The sequence below is a fragment of the Anastrepha ludens genome, chromosome 5, assembly GCF_028408465.1.
Source record: "Anastrepha ludens isolate Willacy chromosome 5, idAnaLude1.1, whole genome shotgun sequence".
In the NCBI taxonomy this organism is placed as follows: Eukaryota; Metazoa; Arthropoda; class Insecta; order Diptera; family Tephritidae; genus Anastrepha; species Anastrepha ludens.
The window spans coordinates 68152669-68176832 of NC_071501.1; the positions used below are offsets into that span (position 1 = coordinate 68152669).

Below are 24164 nucleotides of genomic sequence, written 5' to 3' on the forward strand. Positions count from 1 at the left end.
GTCGAGGAAGATAGGAGATCCAAAGTTGCTCGTGCTCGGTTAACAGCTTTGTGTTTTCGTTCTTTTCAATGTTGTTTTTGGCTGCAGCTTAAAATTGAAGCAAGTGCAAGTAACGGAGTTGCCGTGTGTGAACACGTCGGACAACACCAAAAGAGAATTCGAAAAGTTGAAGCAACAAGTGTTTTTCTATATGAATGGGGTCTTACTAATGCTCATTAAGATGAAGAAAATTCAGTGCTTCTGGTTAAATATCACGTTTTGTTTTAAGAGTGAGTGCATTGTGGTTGTTGTTGTTGTTGTAGCAGCATAAACATTACCCATTCTTACATGCTTGGCCGGATATAAGTCCGGGTCGATTCGGTAACGTAGAACCGGCTGTCGTGGAAACGGTGTGAACGTTAACAAGCTAATTTGCCTTTGCATCAGTTTTTTATTTTAGGTATGTTAACAAGTAACTTCTCTTCCTTTTGTTTGTTTATCTGTAGAGATGACGTCATCGGTAGTCGAAATCGTGAAAAGTAAAGTAATGGCTTTCTAAAGGCGCCACCTTCTTTATTTTGCACATCGTGCGTTGTACTCATGGTGAACAAAATGCAAAAATGTAACCAACCTCAAACCGTTACTCAGCTCTCAGCGAATTTGAAACAATTAGCTAATTTGTTAACGTAACAGTAATTATTAACAGCGGATGGTTTAGGCCAGAGGTTGGCAAACCTGAGACGGTGTTGGTGATATATATAAAAAATCTACACAGCCACTGCTAATGCTACTTCGTTGCTCTGTAAAAGGCTGATTAGAAGAGCGTAAAAGTACGCACGTAATGAGCGGGCAAAATTCTGTTGTCAAATCGTTCGTCAAGTAACAACTATCATTTGTGAGTTATACCAGTTTTATGAGTTATAACCATACTTTCTGCGGTTGCTTCCACGTGCAATCCGTTAAACGGGCAGAACCCAAACATAATGAGCAGAGATGTGACGAATCGAAAACGGTCATAGTTAGTAACAATAGATACAAAATATGGCGTAAGAGAACCCTTATGAAGTTGTTGACAAAATTAACTGACACATTAATAAAATTCGTAATTCCACAGCGTGGCAACTCCTTAGTGCTTTTCCATTTTTGTTCGCGAGCAGGATACGTCAAGTTTGACTTATAATTGAAAGCAAGGGTATTTTAATTTTCCGAGTTCGTGCTGTTACTTTGCTACCGATTATAATTTCTAAGGAACGCAGTATAAGACGAAATTAAATTAATCATACACAATCAATATGCGTGAATTACCAAAGACGTAAGTTTATCATTAAATAAAAGTTGAAAAAAATCTACAAGTTGACCATTTCTTGTAGGCTAAGCATTACGTTGCCCACGCCAGGTAGTTTAGCAACATCTGGCGCTCCATCGTCCGCGGGAAGGCAAGCTAGTCTTGAGGACATACATTTAGATCAGTTTCTTAAGACCTCAAACTATGAAGACACAGTGAAACAATTAGATATATATTATGGAATTGGTAAGTACTTTACTACGCACAGTGTGTGTTTTGTTTGTACTAAATAATAATAATAAATACTTTACTTGGTCATGCACTGAATTGACAAATGCTTACGTTATATAATTTGTAATACGGTAGCATTTTGTCGCAAGACGCTCGCTTTTATATGCTCAAACGACAACCTGTGCTGCTTATTGCTTCGAGTTGTCAATTAGTTATTTTTACACATTTGAAAAATGCATAGCATTATTTTCTCAAATCCATCTTTCGGGTTGGTTGATTTGTTTACATGCATTTTTCGCCATAGATGCCCGCAGAAAAGCTCATGTTGTTGCTGCTCTATCTAGCGAAACAATAACAATATAATATTATTTTAGCTTTTCGTGTTTTCGTCCGCATTTGTTTACATTGCCGGCTTCGCGCCGATACAAATGCGGTTTTAATTTAATCAATATAATAAATGACCTTTTGAGGGCAACCATTTTAATGAGTGAGCTGATTGTGAGCAAACTTGCGCTGTAATTGAAAATATCTAAGCGTATTATTGTTTACAGTTAAATTTTACGTCATAAGAATTCCTATACTACTCGCCAAGAAGAAACTCACTGAGTTTTTGAAATATAAAAATTAACCTAAAAAATAAAAGTACTTTTTACTCATGATTCATAGGGTTCGATATGTATCAGCCCATGGAAACAGCAGAGTTCATTTATACGGTGATTGGTTCGATATTTTCAATACAAAGTTTTCGAATTTTCAAACTGCTGCTGCAAAAAAGCCCTATGGGATGGACTTGGACCAGCAGGATGAAATTATAAGTCAGATGGACGCCTTGAACGATGAAACACGCGCTTATGGACGAATTTCAGACTTTTCAAAGAGGCATACAACTAAGCAAAAAGTCCCTCAGGGACTTATATCGTTATGTTCAGGAAAAGTACTGCTTTAATTCATTCTGACTTATCGATTAAACCAGGATGTACTGGAGCATTTTTTCGGGGCGATGCGTGCCAAAGGCGGGTTGTTTGACAATCCTAGTCCTATGGAATTTAAATATAGATTACGAAGATATTTATTAGGTGAATGAATGCATATATTACTCATTTCTGAATAACTTAACGCTTTCTATTAACAGCACGAAATACTTCAATATTAGTTGATCGTGGTAATGTTGAGGCCGACGAAACTAACTGGGTCCGTTTCTTTTACAGTAACTAGGAATTTATTTTATTATTTTGCTATCTTATGAAAAAAGCATTTACAATTGCCGACTCAATTTATGGATCTACGTATTTCAGTGCACAATTTGCTAGTATAGGTATATATATTGTGAGTGCTGCTAAGGGATAAAATACTTCTTTTAGTACTTTAGTACTTCTTTTAAATATTCCTTTATTTTTTACGTTCTTTCATGACACCCACATAATTGGAATATTGTAGTGGTTGTACTCGCCAGCTCGTTCAGTCTGTATATGTCCTCGGACTTTATTTTGAAGTTTTCCCTTATATCCGAGGTGACCTTGATAACTGCTTGTCTATCCGACTATTTCAGAAGCACGACCACCATCGACCCAAATAATTAAAAACGTTATTAATTTGAATATTAATTCGTAATATGATACTTACTCAAATGTTTACAGTTTGAATGTTTACAATTTTCAACGAATAATGAATAAGGCGAAGCGTCAAAATGGAAACGGTGTTGCCGACATAATAATTTGCACCAAAAGTTTAATTTTTACTACAATTTAAAAGTTTTTTCATAAGTCATGTACGTATATTTGTAAAGAAGCAACATGTTTTCAAATAAGGGAGCCGATTTGTCAAGAGGAAGCGAGAAAGCTGCTTACTTACCTAACCTTGTATAATTGAATCATGCTTTTTACGCATATGCACACACAGTAAAATAATAATACAAATAACTTTATTGTTTTCCAAAATATTTTCCTAGGAAGCAAATATATTTCTGCATTCGTTTGAACCAATTTCCAAAGCACTTTGTCACTCAGAAGTGGATACCTCCAAATCGAGTTGTTTAAAGGCTCAACAGCTTTTTCAGGCGTTGAAACGTTGAACTTGCATTTTATTTTTCATGTTCGGGCACAAAGAGAAATCATTAGGTGCCAAATCAAGGCCGTTAACTCGATCTTTTGAGCGCTCAGAAACTCTCTTGCATGCGCTGATACAGGGTTGGTTTTCATTGTTGTTGTTGTAGCGGTAACTTTGCCCTGTCAGTGTAGTGTAATCGCCGGTCGTCTTCATCTAGCTCATCTAACGGTAGGCCTAGGAAACTTGCAGTTTCGATAGGTTGGGTCCAGAGGGAGAGGGGTGTTAGATGAGTGGGTTTGATGGGACAAGGTGGTTAGTGTCGTGCGGGGTGCCTTCGCATGCCGGAAATATGTTTAGTATGTCGGGGTCGGTTCTGGATAAGTAGGAGTTTAACCTGCTACAGTCTCCACAACGTAGTTGTGGCAAGAATACGCGGGACTCGTTTGGAAGTTGGAGCTCTTCGTCTGCAATGGGTGGTGATTTGACTCCGATAACGGCATTCGGGGGTCGGGAGTTTAAGAAGGTGCTAATAGTCTCCCGATGAATGTCGTTGGTTGTCTGTCTGTACACTGTCCGATACAGTAGTTGTCAGCCTGTTTTGTCCTAGATCTCGTCCGCGTAATTGAGTAGGTGCCTCCTGGCATGCCTGGGAGGTGGCCCAGGCTCAAGCAGGTCTCTGCATGGGTGATACCTGTGGTAACACCCTAGCAGGAACTAATTGCTGAGCAGTTTATTATGCTTCTTCACAGGTAGCATACGGTCCTAGTCATGAAGATGTTGTATTGGGGACATCAGAAGACTTCCTGTCGCAGCCCTTATGGCAGTGTTTTGGCAGGTCTGTAGGTCGTCCACTGCGAATTCTGGTAGCCTGGAATCAGTGATTCGCAGTGGAAGATCTACAGACCTGCCAAAACTGATTCCAGGCTACCAGACAGGCGCAGCATAGTTTAGAACCGGCCGGCCTATTGCCTTAAATATCGATAGCAACATTTCTTTGTCTTTGCCCCAAATGCTGCCGGCAAGCGATTGAGGACCTTGTTCGTTCCCATCACAGTCGGTTCTACGTTACCGAAGGCCAAGGACTGCCACTCCAGCAGCATTCCCCGTATCTAAATATGGGGAGGTGTGGCATCTGACCTATGGACCAAAATGTGAATTAATCCAGAGAACGTAAATTCATTCATGAAGCGGGAAACATAAAATATGTTATGTAAACCTTTATAAAAATAAACATAAAATATTTTTAAAACGACGAGTAATGCGTATGGATATATGTAAGTGAATATACGTGAAATAAACTAAAGCTAAAAGATTGTGTATTTGATTTTCTAAATTGCCACAACGGAACATCAATATGTATATATAATATTTATTTGAATTATCTTTTTTTTTTTCACAGTAAAGCGGCAACTACTTCGCTTCCAAAGCCCCATAACGGGTCTTTTTCCCGTTATGAGCACCGATCATGAGGTGGGCTCTGTACGTGATAGTGTATATTGCGCAGCGGCCGTTTGGAGTTTATATCAAGCCTATCGCCGCATTGACGATGATCGCGGCAAATCGTATGAATTGGGTCAATCGACGGTGAAATGTATGCGCGGCATTCTGGAGTGCTGGGTAAAGCAGGCTCGTCGTGTGGAAGTTTTTAAACAGCGCCAATCGAATCAATATGCCTTGCATAGTAAATTTCATTTGCATACTGGTGAAGAAGTTTACCCGGATGATGCCTACAATCACCTACAAATCGACTTGGTATCGCTATATATAATCTTTCTGGTGCAAATGATCACATCTGGTTTGCAAATTATTTATACACAAGTGAGCAAAATACGAAATAAGTGAAAACTTAAAAAAAACTTTATATTGTATTTTATTTGTAGGACGAAGTGGCCTTTGTGCAGAATCTGGTTTATTATGTTGAGCGCGCATATCGTATTCCCGACTACGGCATGTGGGAACGTGGCTCCAAATACAACAATGGCACACCAGAAATACACGCTTCGTCCATTGGTAATTGACTCTAATCTACAATAACAATTTAACTACTTGATATTGAAAGTAAACATTTTTTGTAGGCATGGCTAAATCTGCTTTGGAAGCCATCAACGGTTGTAATTTATTTGGTGAAAAGGGCGCCTCATGGAGTGTGGTTTATGTTGATATTGATGCGCATAATCGTAATCGCAGCATATTCGAAACAATGCTGCCCAGAGAATCAAGTTCTAAGGTAGTCAAAATTTTAATGCATAGTATATTTCACCTAAACTCACAAATACCTTCTACTCCATCTTGTAGGGCGTTGATTCTTCGCTGTTGCTTACATTATCCTTTCCCGCCTTTGCATCGCACGAAGAGCGTCTAGTGGAGCAAACCAAACACAATGTTATCACGCGCTTACGTGGAAAGCGTGGTTTTAAGCGCTTCAGCCGCGATGGGTTTCTTAGCAAATTGGAAGAAAAGGATAGACGGTTGGTATAAACTGAATTTATTTGTTTATAAAAAATTGTACACTACCTGAAATATATATTTGAATTCATTTTAGTTATTACCACATTGGTGAACTTAAAGACTTCGAAGGTCACGAATGTGAGTGGCCACTATTTTATATAGAAATGATCATTGATGGCGTTTTCAAGAGCAATTCAGAACAAATTGAAGAATATCAAAATGAATTGCGCAATTGCCTGCACACTGACGTGAATGGTGATCCGGTGGTTACCATGTATTATGCACCAGATGGTGAGGGATCCTATGTACGTGCACCATCACAATCGCTCTTTCTTTGGGGCCAGTCGATGTTTATTATAGCACAACTGCTTACTGCTGGTCTTTTGCATATCAACGAATTAGATCCAATACGCCGTTATTTACCCAGCTACAATCGTCCACGACGCGGTGGTCGCTACTCGGCCTTTCAGGTGGGTCTTAAATTTTAAATTAACATACGTTTACTAAAACCAATTGGTGTGATATTTGCTAGGATACGCTTTTCATAGAAAAACATAACTGATAATAGATGTTAATAATGAAGATAATTAATTTAAAGCCAGAGTTTACTGACCACTGATTAATTAAATTTAACAAATATTCAAACAAAACAATTCGGAACTATTTAATATGTATATTTTTTAATAATACAATTGGCTATTCTATATATTTTTTATATGTTTTTGTGATATACCTTACAATTCCTTTACAATATCCTAAATAACATGTAAATTGGTTACATAATACACGTACATAATGGCAGGGAAAAGCCATCGATGACAAACATACCGTAAGTCGAATTCTTGAAAGTGCAAAATTCTAGTGCTTTCTCTTTTTAATTTCCCTTTGTTGTACAAAGTAGTAGTCGCACACTGAATACACTGAACACTATGCTCGTATAGATTTATAGTACGAATGTCAAATCACTGATCTTCAGCTTACTCTTCGACAATGCACTATACCTATTTTTTTGTTGTGTTGCGTCTTGTTTCACGTCTTGTGCTACGGACAGATATCAAATATATTTAATTTTTAATGCAGTTAAGTTCTATACACACATTTCTCCTACATTCAGTTGCAAAGTGGTTAAAAAAATTGTGCATCGCTTTTATAAATGTGAGTCAAAAATAAGTATAAGTGTAATATAAAATATTTGTCTTGTGAAACAAAACAGAAAAATAAGAAAATTTGTAAACATATCATAGCGTTTTAGGGTGCATTTGTACATATATAAGAAACTAAAAAATTGTAAATGAAAAAATCCAATCAATAGGCGAGACAAAAGCATGCTTTCGCCTAGTTGCTTGCTTTGTATTTTTATACCAGCTGGCGGTATTTAAAATTAGTCTAAAAGAAATCCAGTTTGGGTGCTCACATTTACATACCCACTATAACAAGGCTAATAAAGGTTTGTTAGTATTTTCACAAATTATGTTTTAGCTTATTGTGCTTCTAACTAATTTCATAAAAGGGGACTCGATAGGATGCGAAAAAATGTCGTACTAACCTCACATTTTTAAATGTGATTGTAGGTTTGCAATTGTTTTTATTTGGTTAGTTAGGCTAATAGTCAGTATTTTCACAAATTATGTTTTAGCTTATTGTGCTTCTAACTAATTTCATGAATTAAATTTTTTATTTGGTCCAGAATTTTGAGAGTTTTTTCAACATAATTTTTTCCCCCTTTTCATTTATTTATTTTAATTATTGCTTATGATTTCTTTGAATGCTCGAAAAAATTTAGTATTAGTCTACAAAACTCTAAAATTAAATTGATTTAAGGAATCAATTGAGAAGAGATTTAGCCAAGGAATTCTTGAATTTTTTTTCCTTTTTCCTCATAATTTTTCCCCCTTTTCATTTATTTATTTTAATTATTGCTTATGATTTCTTTGAGTGCTCGAAAAAATTTAGTATTAGTCTACAAAATTCTAAAATTAAATTGATTTAAGGAATCAATTGAGAAGAGATTTAGCCAAGGAATTCTTGATACATAAAACATAAATTAGACAAGTCGAGGCTAATTCTGAAAATGTGCGAGTTTAACCTGCAAAACAATAATACGTTAGTAGTTGTGTTGTTGTTGTTGTTGGAGTGGTTGAATATTTCCACTGAAATAATCCTAATTAGTGACCAGCACCGCTTCACTGTCTCGTGTGAGGATGTCTTTTTTTTTTTTGTTTCCAAGTCAGATCCATTTAGTGAGGTCCAAGTATAAAAGCAAATCCTTTATCTCGATGTCTGAGATCTCTTTAATTTGTTGTAAGAACGGCTTACCGTTAAGATACATGCTGTTCTTTGTATCTGGTTCAGCTTGGTTTTGTTGTCGCATCATAGTTTTTGGTTGCTTTGTCGATCGCTTTGTGTATCGTCAGCCATGCTTTTTGTCTTACTTATCATTTGTTTTTCTAAACAGCACAGCCAGCTAGAAGACAACCTGAAGCCTTAATTGAATTTCAATGAGTTGATGCAGTTTCTTTTCGTTTTATAGAAATTTTAACAAGGAAAGATGTTTAAAAATTACAGCTATCTCAATTTTGAGATTTGCATTGGGGCACTTTCTGTGATTTCATTCAAGAAAAATGGTATAAACCTTGCACAGAGGGGGTGGAAAATTCTTTGCTGTATAAGAGTGCTTTATGATTCTTCTACTTGTGCAAATAACCGAAAAAAAAACACCAAAAGTGCTACTATATGATTCGTATGTTATGCGGGCAAACGGATACTGAAGAAATAGAAGACTTTTGAGCGTCAAACAATTGGTGCTGTTTCAGCCGAATCAGCTAATGGCAAAGCATTTTGGGAAAGTGGAAATTTCGAATAAAGACAAACTCTGTTATGGGAAACGAAAACTAAATTATGTAAATTAACAAAAAGCCTAAAATTATATTATTGCTTTTACACTACTAATTTGACACATTTACACGAAAAAATTAAGCACACCAAAAAACATAAAACATAAAACTAAATTGTATACTACCTTTCCCTAACGCATCTTAGTTTTATCAACTTATATATAATTTTTCTATCTACAAAACTGTTTTTTTTTTTACTTTTTCATCCCCACTTAGGCCAAACCGGGCACTGTAAGTAACAAAAAAAAGAAAACCAAAAAAAGGTTTTCCTTGGGTCCTTGCGTGGCTTTGACTTTTGTTTGTACACGTTTTGTTTCAAAGTATCGTGGTTTATTTTTTAGTTAACACAAATAGTTGCAAAAACAAATTTAAATACTTCACTCTACCTTGCGTTTGTTTTATACATGCATAGGCACACACACACACACACACACGTACATACATACATACATACATACATGTACTGACAGCGGACATCACATACTTGTACATACAAACGTAAATGCATAAGTAGATGAAGAAAAACATATATCTAAATACCAAATAGTCGAACGCACCTTTTAGTAAGAAAATAAACTAACCTAAAATTCTATATACATATGTACTTGTGCTATAACTTTAGATATGTTATGACATTAACCAACAACCTTCATTTTTGCATCCACTACTAACCATTAAAAACAATTTATACGCAACTAGAGACCGCGGATACCGCTAATACTGGATGCTAAGGAGGTAATATTCCCGCATAACTCCATTACTACTTTGTACTTATAAATACAAAACTTAGTTGACTTATCTTTTAGTACTTTAATCGTTATGGAATTGAATTGTAGAGATTTATTTCCTTTATAAAAGTTTTGCCTGACACTTCCATGCAGCCAATAATCAGGCATAAATCGAAGAAATCATTACATAATCAAGGTTATTAAAAATGAAATTAAAAAAAAAAAAACAAATTAAATTAAATTTAAAGAAGCATAAATAATAAGACTGTGCGAGTGGTCAAAACGTAAAATTTTAGATTTTAATCGGGTTGAAAGTAGACTCATTGGGTACGGGAAGATGTATAGAGTGCTGTTGCTGTATCCGTTTTGTAGCGTTATATCTGTTGTTCACAATTGAGACCATGGATATTATAAAGTGATGTCATTTAAAAAAATAGAATTGCTGAGGCTGCAGCTCTCACTTACTCAGCTACTCAGAGATGATATGACTAAAGTCATCAAATTCGAAAAGAAGTTCAGAATTGAACTTGATAATAAGGTAAACTGGAGTAGACCTGCATTTGAAAGGAAACTGTAGGAGTGAACCGTGCACTGTACACATTTGGCTCGAAGACTCCAGAAGGCATAGGCACTGAAATACTCGTATATGGCCTCTGAGCCAAACGTACTGTGCCGATGGATAGTTTTCCTAGCATCCTAGCGGATATGCATGTCATCGGCCTATTTGCAGAGATAAACTTAGGCAGAAATTTCCGGAATGAGCGAATTGCCATTTTGAGGCTCTATTATCTTGTGAGATTAAGACCTCACTGGCCCTTGAGTGTATCGAAAAACTGATTCTACTAATAACGCACAATCGCATCCGGTTAATTTGGGTCCCATGGCACAGGAGTATGACTGGCGACGAAGTAGCGGACGAATTGGCGAGAAAGTTTGATGCCTCACTATTAATAGGACTCGAGCCCTTCCTTGATATGGGATAACATACCATCAAGTAGAAACTTATGAGTGAAGAGCAGAGCTAAGGGAGGTTTGCTGGCACCAAACTATGATACCAGGCGAAAATCTCATTGAGGGGGTTCAACCAAAAAAAGTTTAAAAAACTCATAATCTTCCCTAAGGATAAACTGAGCATGCACACGGGCATTCTCACAAGCTGCTGCAACTGCGTAGTCATCTTGTACGTGATCGGGATTTGGTCCACTGATTCTTGTCGTTTCTGCGACCAATCCCAGGAGACAAGGACTTCTCCTTGAATGCAGCGCCATAGCGGGGAGAAGGTTGACACATCTGGGCCAACTGCAGCCAGAAGAAAGGCACATACGCTCAATCCAACCAAGCTCTATTCTGAGTGAGGGCTCAAAAGACCAGGAGATCGAAGTACAAACCTCGTAAAAGATCTATTTATCTAATGTGACTGTTAGATTGCACAGACATCCCATAATGAAATACAATTTCACTTCTATGACAGCCTCTGTGGCGCGCCCATTCTCCCAACATATTTTTCCAAGACCTTGTTAACAGTTTCTGATTTTCCGCTTTAAGGGCCCTGTATTTTTTCTTCAAAGCATCACTTTTGTTGTTGCAGCAGCATAAAAATTCCCTATATATGTTCGAAGAATGCTGCTGGAGTTGCTACTCCTTGGCCAGATATAACTCAGGGTCGTTCCGGTAGCGTAGATTTGATTATCGTGCGAACGTTTGCCTTCAATTTCATGGCTCTGTAGCTGTAAGATCGTTTCCAGCTGCACTTACAATTCATAGACAACTGTTCATAATTCATAGCCAACTGTTAATCTGTGTAGTTGCATTTTTGAATTTCAATCACTCTCAAGCCCAAACACACAAGTGAGTAATATAGAAGCGTGATAAAGTGAAATTTTCCACTGATTTAACTGCTGAGAAGGATTGAGATTAATAGCGTATTGCTCTAGAATAGAATAGAATACGAGGGGTGCCTTTTATATGTCGGGATTAGAGAACAAAAACAAATTTTAATCATCGAAAATCACTTTATTGCATGCGTTTGAACCAATTGTCGAAGCACTTTTGCCACTCTGAATGAGGTACCTCCAAAACATGCATTCTGAATGCCGCAAGCGCTTCTTCAGGTGTCGAAAAACGTTGACCTCTCAGTTTGCTTTTTACGTACAGGAATAAAAAGAAGTCATTCGGTGCCAAGTTAGGACTATACGGCGGATGACCCATTAATTCGATGTTTTGGATGCTCAAAAATGCAGTTGTTTGAGCCGATGTGTGAGAGCTCGCATTGTCCTGGTGAAGAGTGATCCGTCTTTGGCGATTGGTTTTCCTAATTTCTTGGAAGACAAGTGGCAAACGAATGGTTCTGTACCACTCAGAATTTACTGTTCTGCGTTGTTCTAGTGGTACGGTTGCGACATGTCCAGTTTTTCCGAAAAAACAGGCGACCATTTGCTTGGAAGTGCTTCGTGCGCGAACAACTTTTGTTGGATTTGGCTCATCTTGAAACACCCATACAGTCGATTGCTGTTTACTTTCGGGCTCATACGCGTAAAATCATGAATCACCTGTCACGATGTCATAGACGTGTTTCGAAGCCCCGCGATCGTATTTTTTTGAGCATTTCCTTCGACCAATCGACACGAGCCTTTTTTTGAGCGATTGGCAAATTGTGTGGGATCCAACGCGAACAAATTTTTTTGACAGTTAAATGTTTATGCAATATTGAATGTATGCTGGTCCCACTAATGCCTAAGATTATCTCAATCTCACGATAGGTCACATGACGATCTTGCAATATCAGTTCGCGCCCAGCATCAATGGTTTTCGGAACAACAACTGATTTTGGACGACCTTCACGAAATTCGTCTTGGAGTGAACTACGACCACGATTGAATTCACCATACCATCGATAAACACTGGTCCTTGATGGAGCTTCATCGCCAAAAAATGAATTAAGTTCATCCATGCAATGTTGCTGAGTTAATCCACGTCGAAAGTTGTAAAAAATAATCGCACGAAAATGTTCAGGATTTAATTCCATTTTTGGACCGAGATGAATCTTTTAAGTTACTGTAAACAACGCAAATAGCGCTGATATTTTAAAACGTTCTGATTACGTAAAAGCCAAAAAATGTCAAACTTTGCGATACAGCTGTCAGTTGCCAGATTGCAACACCAGGGTTGCCAAATCCTGCCAAATAAAAGGCACCCCTCGTATAATAGAATAGAATAGGATAGAATAGAATAGAATAGAATAGAATAGAATAATAGAATAGAATAGAATAGAATAGAATAGAATAGAATAGAATAGAATAGAATAGAATAGAATAGAATAATAGAATAGAATAGAATAGAATAGAATAGAATAGAATAGAATAGAATAGAATAGAATAGAATAGAATAGAATAGAATAGAATAGAATAGAATAGAATAGAATAGAATAGAATAGAATAGAATAGAATAGAATAGAATAGAATAGAATAGAATAGAATAGAATAAAATAAAATAAAATAAAATAGAACACGAGGAGATTAACACTTCGACCTTTAAGATCTTTTGTGACCTGAAAATGTTTTGGCACAAAAAACAAATACTAGTCAAAAATCAATGCATTTTTTAAACGACGTCGAACTTGCACCTTATTATCGAAATTGAATTGAATTGTTTAACCAGAAGTTTTCTGAAAATTCTGATTTAAACTATATTGATGATTTTTTTTTTTGAAATTCGTTAAATTTTTCTAAATTTTGTACAAAATTTGTAACTTTGATTTATAAGGTTTTTTTATGCAACAATCAATATTTTTATAAACAAAACTAGCATGTAAATATTGCGAATCTTGTAAAAAGTTAAAGTAGTTTAATCATGTGATCACAAATGAATGTAAATGTGTATGAAATCGAAATGCAATATTGCTAGTAATTATAAGTAGTAGTTAGTAATTAGTTCAAGCCTACGCCTTCATATAAAGTGAGTAAACCATTCTTATAAGTTTTGACCACATTTTATTTTATTAATTTTAGTTATTTCCTTTTTTATAAAAATAAGTTTCATTCTGGAACAAAAAATCGTATGAACTTTGTGCTCAATTTTTTTTTACATTCATGTAATTTAGATCAAAATTTTGGTGCATTGCAGCTTTATAGCGCATTTAATTTAGTATAATCAAGACGAATCTTGACTTGGCTTTTGCTCGTTGTGTCCACGTGGCTGTCGGCCTAGAATGAAACAAGGCGAATTCTTTCTTTGTTTTCTACTTTGCTTGTTCAAAACATTGTTGTTGGTCTAGTGCCACCACCTTTAATAAATGCGCCTTGAGTATAATAAAGTAGAAGTTTGAAGTGGCTAAAAATTCTCGTTGATTTTGTATCCTTTTTTTCGTTGGCGGTGTTACGCATTTTCTCCAGATCAGAAAAATGTTCTGCATATTCGTTACACGAGAATTTGAGCTATTTAAAACTTGGTTTTTACTAAACTAAAATTTAATGCAATTTCAATTGCGTACCTAAATTTTTATGATTGAATTAAAAAAATCGAAATTGTGATGAAAATTTCCTAAGTTTTTATAAATCTTGTATAAAGCTTAAAGCTTGGCTTACCATGAATGAACTTTTATAAAAAAAAAAAAATATTTGAAGTTTAAAAATAAGTATTGTAAATAAATAGTCAAAACTTATCAATATGTTGTGCTTTTATAATTCTGTTTTTACTTTCATTAATAAAAATGCAGAATATTTCCATATTCTCAAATAATATGTTACACCCTCCGTATTATAAAAAAAAATTGGTAAATCATGGTAAAAAAATGATTTTGAGAGTACATATTTCGCCACAGTACTCTATTTCCCTTCCCCATCCAACGGGTGCACTCTCTTCTCGATTGCTCATTTTAAGGGGGGAGCCTGGTTTATAAGGTCTAAAAAATCAATTTTTGTTTTTTTTTTTGTTTTAAGCGATTCCTAATATATTTCAGAATATTCACATAAAGTTACAGAGCCTAATTCTCAATATTTCCGTAGATACAAAGCCAAAGGTAGGCGAGCGTTAGGTAGTTACGCTGTGACCGGACAGCTATAGTACAAACTTTATCTTCTTTTCTCGACTTTTCATTTTTATGATTTCTTTGAATTGGCGTACATGAATGAAAAAAAACTAATGAACCTTTTGAAATGAATCATAGTTTGTTCCCCTCAGTATTAAATTCTCTTCTATTTGAACTAACAAAATAGATAAAAAAATGTCTTCAACATTTTTATAGTTGAAGTGAATTTTTTTTTATAGAAAGGCATTTTTTTTCTTTAAAACCACCAAAAAGTTGAAATTTTGGAATTTCTCTCAGTTTTCTTAGTTCATCTAGAATAAAAAATCATGATAATTAGAAATCCATTTGAATTTTTTGCTTTAGATAATACAATAATTACGAGCTGTATCTTGTACGCCAGTTGGAAACTCCAGCGTTGCAGCGCTCTACTAATTTCTATGTTAAACATTTTTTTCAACTTATTTTAACCAGTACAAAAATTTTTTATACTTTTTAAATGTTCATTAAAAGATAGAAAAAACTTTGCAGTCCTAAATTAATTTTTTCCTTAAAAAAAAAAATCGCAAAGAGATGCAATTTTTAGACCTCATAAACCAGGCTCCCCCTTAAGGTCTCTCAGTGTACTTATAGATAATTTTTCGGTAAGCAATCACTATTTTTTTAGTTTATTCATAGTTTGTTTTCTAATCAAATTTGCATGTTTTTAAGGAGATTATAATAACAAATATGCATCCTTAATTTTTTTTTTACTTTTTATAAAAGCATTTTTAATATAATTAGTTTTTTATTTGTGTCTTTTAACTACTTGCATGCCGTTATTCACAAATATTTTAAAATTTTCCTGACTCGACTTTTCAATTGTTTCGATTAATATCTTGTTCTGCGTTAACATTTCTATGTGAACTTCGATGCTCCGTAGTTGTGCTATTTATTATTCCACTTACAAATATATCGTAATTGCATTTAACAGCAAACTTTGCATATGTTTTTCTTCCTGATTTGATTTGAATTTCATTTGATTTAATTTTTTTAATTCACGTGGTAAATGAAGTTCCATTCACGTATTTCCTTTTCTTCTAACAACACCAATATTCCAGGGCACTGCCACTGATCTGGTAGTCCAAATTGTTTTGATCGCTGAATCGCAACGTCTGCAGGCGATGATGGCAACCTATGGCATACAAACACAAACACCGCACGAGGTACGTTCTTGTTTTAAAATATTTCATATTTTATTCTTTATTAGTACAATTTGAATTAAATTTTCCAGGTTGAACCTGTGCAAATTTGGTCTTCCACCGAACTGATCAAAGTTTATCAGCACTTGGGTGTAAATAGCAAAGTTGGCCTATCTGGTCGTCCCGGACGCCCAGTGGGGTCATTGGGCACTAGCAAAGTCTATCGGATCTGTGGCATGACCGTTTTATGCTACCCACTCATCTTTGAAGTGTCCGATTTCTATTTGTATCGTGACATGGCGCTGCTGATCGATGATATTAAAACGGAACTGCAATTTGTCGGCAAATATTGGCGTCTCTCTGGCCGTCCCACCGTCTGCTTGCTCATACGCGAAGAGCACATGCGTGATCCGCAATTCAAAGAAATGCTTGATTTGTTGGCAATGCTGAAAAAAGGCTATTGCGATGGTATGAAGGTACGCATAGGACGTTTGCAGAATTTGATAAGTAGCTCATGCATTGGTAAGCGTGTAAATTAATTTTTTTTATAATAAAATTGTAAATTCTGTTTATTTTCCATTGTAGAACATCTCGATTTTATAAATCAGAGCAACTTGTCAGACAATGAAAATGCTTTTGTGCAGATCAATCACGAGTATATCGGCTATCAGTCGCTGACAGATGTGCCTAAAGCCCAGACATATGTTGAACAGAAAATTTCATTAGACGTAAGCGTTTGGTATCGTTATAAGTTTTTTATATCTTTTTAATTATCCATCCAACTATTTGCTATCGCTTTCAGAATTTTAAGCATAAGCCTACCCACGATATCATTGAAACCATGCGCAGCACCGAGTCCATTTATTGCCTCTGCCAATTGTGGGGAATTCTACTGAATCGCGAAGGTCCTAATTTCGAAGTAAATGGCCTGAGCGTAAACCAAGCGCTCACACAACTCTATCATCGTGCCGGTTCTTTGCGCTATTGGCGTGCAGTGCGCTACTGTTCCTCTTTATTACATCACATTGTCGATTCGATTAGTCCTTTCATCACCACTGTGTTGGTGAATGGCAAGGAGTTAACTGTGGGTGTCATTGGACAAAAAGAGACGAATTTTGATAAACCAATGACACCGGCAGAGATAAAAAATGTGATGTATACGACAGTGCAGCCGTACAATGTAATACAGGCAGTGCTGCAACAGGAAGTGGTATTGTACTGTGGTCGTCTGATTGCTACAAATCCGTCCATGTTTAGGGGCATATTGAAGGTGAGCAAAAAAATATTTTTATATTTCTGTGTTCACTTAGAAGAAAGAAGTTTTCTCTAAATTGCAGCGATTTAATTAAATGTATTTGATATTTTTTCAGATACGAATTGGTTGGGTATTGGAAGCCATGCGCCTCTACCTGCAAATGTCTGGGCAGGAATCGATTGATTTGGAAAATCTTTCGCCTTATCAAGTGCGTATACTCCTGCAAAAAGTGCTGACTGTAAGCGAATGGGCAGCTGATGAAAAGTAAGTGCGATACTATGAATATGAATTCGAATATGAATATGAACATGAATATGAACATGAACATAAATATGGTTAGGGATATGAAAATGAATATCAATATGAACATGATTACGGTACGGTTCATATGGTATATGGCAGCGGCGAAGCTCACTATGGCAGCGGCGACGCTCACTACGAGCGCCGCAGACTTAGGCAGAGCTACGGTTGTTGTTGTTCTTGTTGAAGTGATTGGGTGTTTCTACTGAAATAATCTTAATTGGCGATTAGCGCCGTTTTATTACCACTGTTCTCGTGTGATGTCTTGTTTTTTTTTTTTGGTTTGAGTCAGATTCATTTCGTGAGATCCAGATATAACAGTAAATGTTTATTTCTATGTGTGATATTTCATTAATTTGCTGTAGGAAAAGTTTACCGAAAGAGTGAAATCTTGTTCTGGCTAAACTTGTACATTCGCATAAACAGTGGAAAAGACATTATTTCACGCTCTTCCCTTGACAGCTTCTGCAGATGGGATTGAAAAGAAGGTTGAGTCTGGGTGCATGATCCCCTACCTTCCAGTGACCTGTAAGGGTTGCAGTAATACGTGAAATGTTTGAGCGAGAGTATCCTAACAGGTAATTTTTCCTCTGGATGTTGTATGATGGCCATGTTTTTCTTGTTGTGGTAAATGTAGTTAATTGCTTCCACCTTCTTTCGGCTAAAGCATAGTAATGTGACGTAATGGATGCTTTCATTGTAGTGAATGGGGTAGTAACTGCAACCGCCTCTGTTATGGCTAGTGCCGAACCGCTACTCTTGCACCAATTTCTTTGTAGAATTTGAGTGATTTGAATTCCCCGATTGCTAATAGTTCTGCCTGGAACACGCTGGCATAGTCAGGAAGTCGAATTGATTTGGATAAGTTGAGCGGTTCCGAATAGAGGCCAGCTCCCATACCACAGCTTATCTTTGAACCGTCAGTGAAGATTTCGACATCGAATCTACTAATCACTTTCCCTTTTCTCCATTCGGCTCTCGGTGGAAAACGTACCGTAAAGTTTTTTTGAAGTTGAGGTCGGAGAACTACTGAGTTTGGACAGACGTGAATTAAAAATTATTTACGGCTGCATTAGCGGTTTAATCCACTAAAATAGCACCTTTTGTTATCGGTTTTGCGTCGGCAAAATGATTCTTAGTCACTTTGATGTTATTGAGCGAATCTATTCGTTTAACTAAAGCGACTCCCCTTCTAGTCCAGCTCCTTAGCCTTCGGAAAGCCAAAGGGTATTTAGGTAAAGGGATTGTTGACTCTGCACTACTGGCCTATATTCTTTACCCTTGACTGTCTCATTGCACCCTAATATCTCCACAGTAGCGGTGGGCTAGCGGGCTATGAGATCTCACGACAGTCGGTTTTAAGTTACCGAAACGACCCGGATTTATATCCAGATTTTCGGGTAATGTGTGCTGTTACAGCAACAACAACATCACTTTGCAAAACAAGAGTTGAGGCTGTTTGCCGTTTGTCAGTGGTCGAGTGCCTTAAGTGTCTATACGATGTCAAGGTCGCTCGTAAAGAACAACTATTGAAAATGAATATCAATATCACTATAAATATGTACATATCCATGGTTTTCGAGAAAAGCGACACAACTCAAAATTAACTCAAATTCGGAGTTTTCCCATTAAAAGCAAAAATCAACTACAGCGTTTATATATTTTTATCTGGAAAAGCGTCATAAGCGAATCTTGAAGCAATTCTGAGAGATGGCGTTAGTGTCGTTTTGTTAGGTGATCGAATTGGCGCGTCAATTATCTAGAAAACTGACCCACCTCAGTATTTTGTATTTTTGAATTATGTCACTTTTCTCGAAAACCATCGATAAAAGAAAACTAACACGAATATTAATATGAATTTCAATACAATATTACCACATATGAAATTATTCTAGGCTCACTACTTTACAACGTCGCCAATTGGAAGGTTGCCTTTGTCGCGTGCCGAAACATTTCTACAATAAGATTTGGGAAATTCTACAACGTACACAAGGAATTACAACGCAAGGACATATGCTTCCCGCGGTACCAACATTAATAAATATGAGTCGTGGTGAAATCACTTTCTCACTATTGGTGGAAGAAACGCTAATGTGCATAGACTGCCCAGAAAGACGACAAATTACCGTGGAGCTTTTGTGCATTATAGCGACGATATTGAATCGGTAGGCAATAGATAGAATATTATTTGAAAGAAAAAAGTTACTCATAACTCTGGAAACTCAGACATGAATAACCTACTTTTTAAAAAAATAAATATGAGTAGTTTTGCAAATCTTATTTCATATACACTTAATTTATGCTAGTACGTATATCACGTATATCCTTATACTGTATCCATTTTATTATAGCAATCCGGAATTGCATTTCAAACAAGCGTTGGATATCGATGACATACTCAGCGAAGCGTTCACTATGTATTGCAAGGTATTTCCTACTAAAAACTAGTCATATTTTCTTTTACATGAACAAGAAATATTTCCTACATAATTTTCAGGATAACAATATCGAGTGCAAGAATGGCAATGACATGAGCCGTTTCTATGCCCTCATTTATACCGAAACCACCGGTTATCTAGCGCGGGCTGCTGTTAATAAAGTGTTACAAGGTGGAGCTTTGTCCACATTAGATGAGAATGGTTTCTCAAATGGTGGCGACCAAATGCATGACGAAACTTGTCATGTTTCGTAAAGGCGAACATGCCGCTGGATTTTCTCTCGCTTGCCAAAGTTTTTAGTTTTTAATTTCTATAAGTATAAAATAATCTGCACACTTATTCGTAGACCCATTTATATACTCGTATACATATTTACTACATATTCGTACTAACTTCAAAACGACAAGAGAAAAATTCACGCAACCATAATTTGCGTAGAGTTTTCCATTCAATCAACTTCTTTCATTTTACAAATGTCTCGCTCTTCGACTCTCTGTGAACCTGATGACTTTTTGGCTGTGTTTTTATGTATTGTTTTTTTTTTTTTTATAAATACCTTAGCACGACTAAATTTTGCAATTTTCGTAGTTAGCCCTGCCATTTGTCATTTCGTTGAACTAACATAGTTTCATTAGTATTTTACATCACATTCTTCATGCTCGAATTTATTGAACAAAAGAAATGTTTCACACATAAATGTTAACAATTTTTATTTGCTTTTGTGTTTGTTAAAAACCACCTACAGCTTTATATATGCGTTACTTACACAAAGTGTGAGATTATTAACTATTTTGAAATGCGTTAAAAAATAAGTTGAATAAAGTTGAAATAAATATTACTACAGTTAAAGCAAAATACAAATTTGCGCACTTTTTTCCAAAACATATAATATATACATATATACAAATCATCATACGACTTTACAAGTGCACGGATGCGCACTTAAAATTGAGGTTGGAGGCCACTACACGGCCCCGAGAGGTCCTTCCTGAATAAAAGAACTAAATATTCAATTAGTATACAAAATTTATTTCATTACCATTGGCTTTCAGATCCTATTTAAAACATAAAATATGTCTTAATGTTGTGCTTAGTATATAACCGGCTGAGTTTGGGCTTGAATTGTTGCCGCTGTGGTTCTCACGAACTGATATCCCCAGTTTGGTATAATGCATTCACATTGCGCGTGATATGTGAAGTGCGATTTCAACTCGTGTTGCGCGAATTATGTATTAAAAGGTTATATCTCTTGAGAGACAAATAACCACAGAGAACTGTAAGTGAGCGAATTATGTTATGGCGAAAATAAAAATTCTTGAGAGCTTTTGGTTTTCGACTCAAACGTTTATTAACTCAGTATAGCTTGAATTCGGTCTTAAGACTACTTGTATAATTTTATTTGGCATATGCAAATGCCCTCTTGTTTACGCTTAATGTTGCCAGCTAAGCATTTTGCGACGGAAGCGACGGCGACGCTTACGTTGCTCAAGCTTTTGCAACCTGATCCCTTTTTAAATACTTCTGCAAGATTATGCTGATATCGTCATTATCAGCATTCCCATGCACAAGTATATTTGGTTGTGTAACTCGCGCGGTATTTGAGAGTGCGATGTCAGCGATACGGGTTGACATATGAGCCAATATCGTGTTAAGTTACATCATACAGGTTCTGAAATTATTCATACTAATAAATAAAATGGTAAGCTGATTATTTTTTAAAAATGGCACGGCTCAATATTTTTCAATGATTTTAGCTTTACATATTCGCTTGATTTTGGGATATGCAATAACCGCATTTAAAACGCTGTCTTGGCTTTTCTTGTAGTTGCTCATACTGTCAATCCGAATTCACCCCTCGTTGTGAATGATTTCGGCACCTATTCCGGTTTTTAACACACTTTTATTAGGTCGGGTTGTATGTATGTATGTATGTAACGGAATCTTTGAGCTTAATTTTCACTGGCTTCTAAAAATCTGATCGACTTGAAATTTTGCACACCTATCAAGGACCGATGACAATGCAATAATTTGATAAAAGTTTTCCATTATCCTTATTAGGATTGCCAGGATTAATATTTTCTTTTTTTTAACGTGGGCAAAAAGTAAGGTGAATTTGGTTGTAAAATGAAAAATCTCTATTTATTCTTGTAAATCAGTTTCTCAGGCTCCCTCCACGAAATAAGTTCTTCATCCCGATTACTTCTTTATCACTGCATAGCTTTAGACTCACAGTCGATAAGAAAGGAATTAAATATAACACGAATATATCGAATCATTTATTCACTGACTGCAAGGATAACAATAATTTTCATTCATAATAAAAAAAATAGTTTAACGAAACTAAAAAACACGCTTTTATTGCTAATCGAACTAAAAAGTAGAAAATAAAAAATAGTTTAAAAAAACTAAAAAACACGCTTTTATTGCTAATCGAACTAAAAAGTAGAAAATAAATTTTTATGACAAAGGGACCTATAATGAAGTAATAGCAAATCGAACGATCAGTCATAGTCAACTACCTCAGAACAGAATTATAACAAAATTTAAGATACAAATAGAATAATTCAAATTAGAGTTAAAAGCGTGGGATGCATTTTGCTTCACTTTCATACCCTCTGTACAAAGGTAGTTGCCAATAGAGTGATTGTAATATTTACTATATCAAGCACCCCATATTCGGTGCCACCACTTTTTCTGTTCAGCTCGTAGTACTTCTTTAGCCGATCTAACTTGTCAACGTTGTTCATGTGCATATTATAGTCGTGTATTATTTCAGGCTTTTCGATTTCTTTGACAGAACCATTGCTTTAGCGTTGTTTTATCTTTACAAATTTACTCGGATCATGAAAGTTAGATAAAGCTGTAACCTCTCTTTTGTCAATCCATTTCATAAATCGTATACCAGAATCACTAATTTGCCAATCATAGTCGCCCCGTTTTAACTGCTTACCAGGTCTAATATCGGTAGGAAGAAATTTTCGATTGGTTCGCACTGTTCCGCATCCATTTATCAACTGCTTTTTCAGTTCAAGAATCAAGTTGAACGAAGTGAAAAAATGATCGAAAAACACTTTATGGTGTTTCCCCCCAAAATCAGTAGTTAAGCCGAGAACGACCCGTTCTCCAAATTTTTTTTCGACTAGATCTCCGTTTTTACCCGTATATAATATATCTCGAAGTTTTTTAGCCATTGTCATTTACATACGTATATACCGCGCGGTGGTACACTTTTTGTACCAGGAACTTTAAACACTTTCCACACTAAGCCTTTTGATTTTTTTTATTCCATTGGCTGAGAAATTAATTCACTAACACTTTATTTTATTAAAATTGTAGGAAACCGATACTGTACGTGCTTTTATTTACAAAATATGATAAATTCTGAGTAACACTTTAATACTTCAATATTCTACTAGTTTTGCGTGTAAAAATCATATATATTTATCTCTTTCAAACACTTGTTATATTTATTTTTAGAAAATATAAGCTTAAATGTGTCTGTATAAGTGGTAAAAGAATTATACCAATGCGCATAAAATGCAGGAAAAACATTTAAATAAGTGGTATAAATTTTATACCAGCGCCCCGGAAAGAGTTAACACAGTAAACGTTTTAACTGTTCGGCGGGGAAATGTCGAGGTTAACGGCCTTAACGTTGCAGCGACTGAAACCGGTGGTTTGCAACAGTCGGAGTGGTAGGCGTAGTTAACATTAGGGTGGATAAATATTTATTACACTTTAGGGTGTGGCCTAAACATGCCGGATTGGAGTGGAGTCGTAGAATCGCGAATCCGCCAGTCGCATATGGACGTAGGGCGCCGCTATAGTCGGGTCGACGCTTCTAAAGGGGCTGACGCGCTGGAAGCCCGGTACGACCGCAGCATGTGTGGGAACGCGCTTGTTGTTGCCGTTTTGTCCCCGAAAGTGGTTTTTATGGACTTGTGTTATTATTTTGGAACAGTTCCGCAGAAAAAATAACTTGCGTATATTTGTTTCTCATTTTTAAACACACGCAACCACCACGTACCTTGAAACTATCCCTCACGAGCCCAGTGGGCTACATATTGCTGGAACGACTCAGCAACGAGGACTGTCACTTTAGCAACTTTCTGAAAAAATGATGGAGAATTTTTTATGATGATACAACGACGACACCTTGGAATTACCACACCTAGCAAAACAGTTTTCATGAAATTTTCACTGCTCCCACTGATTTATTTATTTATTTTTATGAGGTTGATGAAATTACCAAACTAGAACTCAAATTCTTATACTATACCATCTTAAATCTAATGTGAGACAAATATGTGATGACCATAAGTTTAAATATGAAAAGTTCTACTAAAAATTCAAATT

The 24164-nt window shown here is 36.0% G+C and overlaps 1 protein-coding gene across 3 annotated transcripts; it reads left to right on the forward strand.

Moving 5' to 3' along the window:
• Positions 1–1111: 1111 nt before the first annotated feature.
• LOC128862692 (probable phosphorylase b kinase regulatory subunit beta) lies at positions 1112–20345 on the forward strand. 3 transcript variants are annotated; one of them, XM_054101350.1, is made up of 16 exons: positions 1118–1291; positions 1350–1510; positions 4941–5359; positions 5422–5551; positions 5617–5768; positions 5837–6009; positions 6084–6459; positions 9100–9114; positions 15735–15839; positions 15908–16337; positions 16401–16543; positions 16618–17085; positions 17186–17334; positions 19266–19535; positions 19722–19797; positions 19868–20345. In XM_054101350.1, the coding sequence occupies exons 1-16, from the start codon at positions 1272–1274 to the stop codon at positions 20060–20062; spliced, it is 3282 nt and encodes a 1093-aa protein (XP_053957325.1). In that variant the 5' UTR covers positions 1118–1271; the 3' UTR covers positions 20063–20345. The 3 variants fall into 3 exon arrangements, with proteins under 3 accessions (XP_053957327.1, XP_053957325.1, XP_053957326.1); XM_054101351.1 differs by lacking the exon at positions 9100–9114; XM_054101352.1 differs by lacking the exons at positions 9100–9114; positions 15735–15839; positions 15908–16337; ... (4 more) ...; positions 19722–19797; positions 19868–20345 and adding an exon at positions 6792–6866 and having other exon boundaries at positions 1112–1291.
• The last annotated feature ends 3819 nt before the right edge of the window (positions 20346–24164 follow it).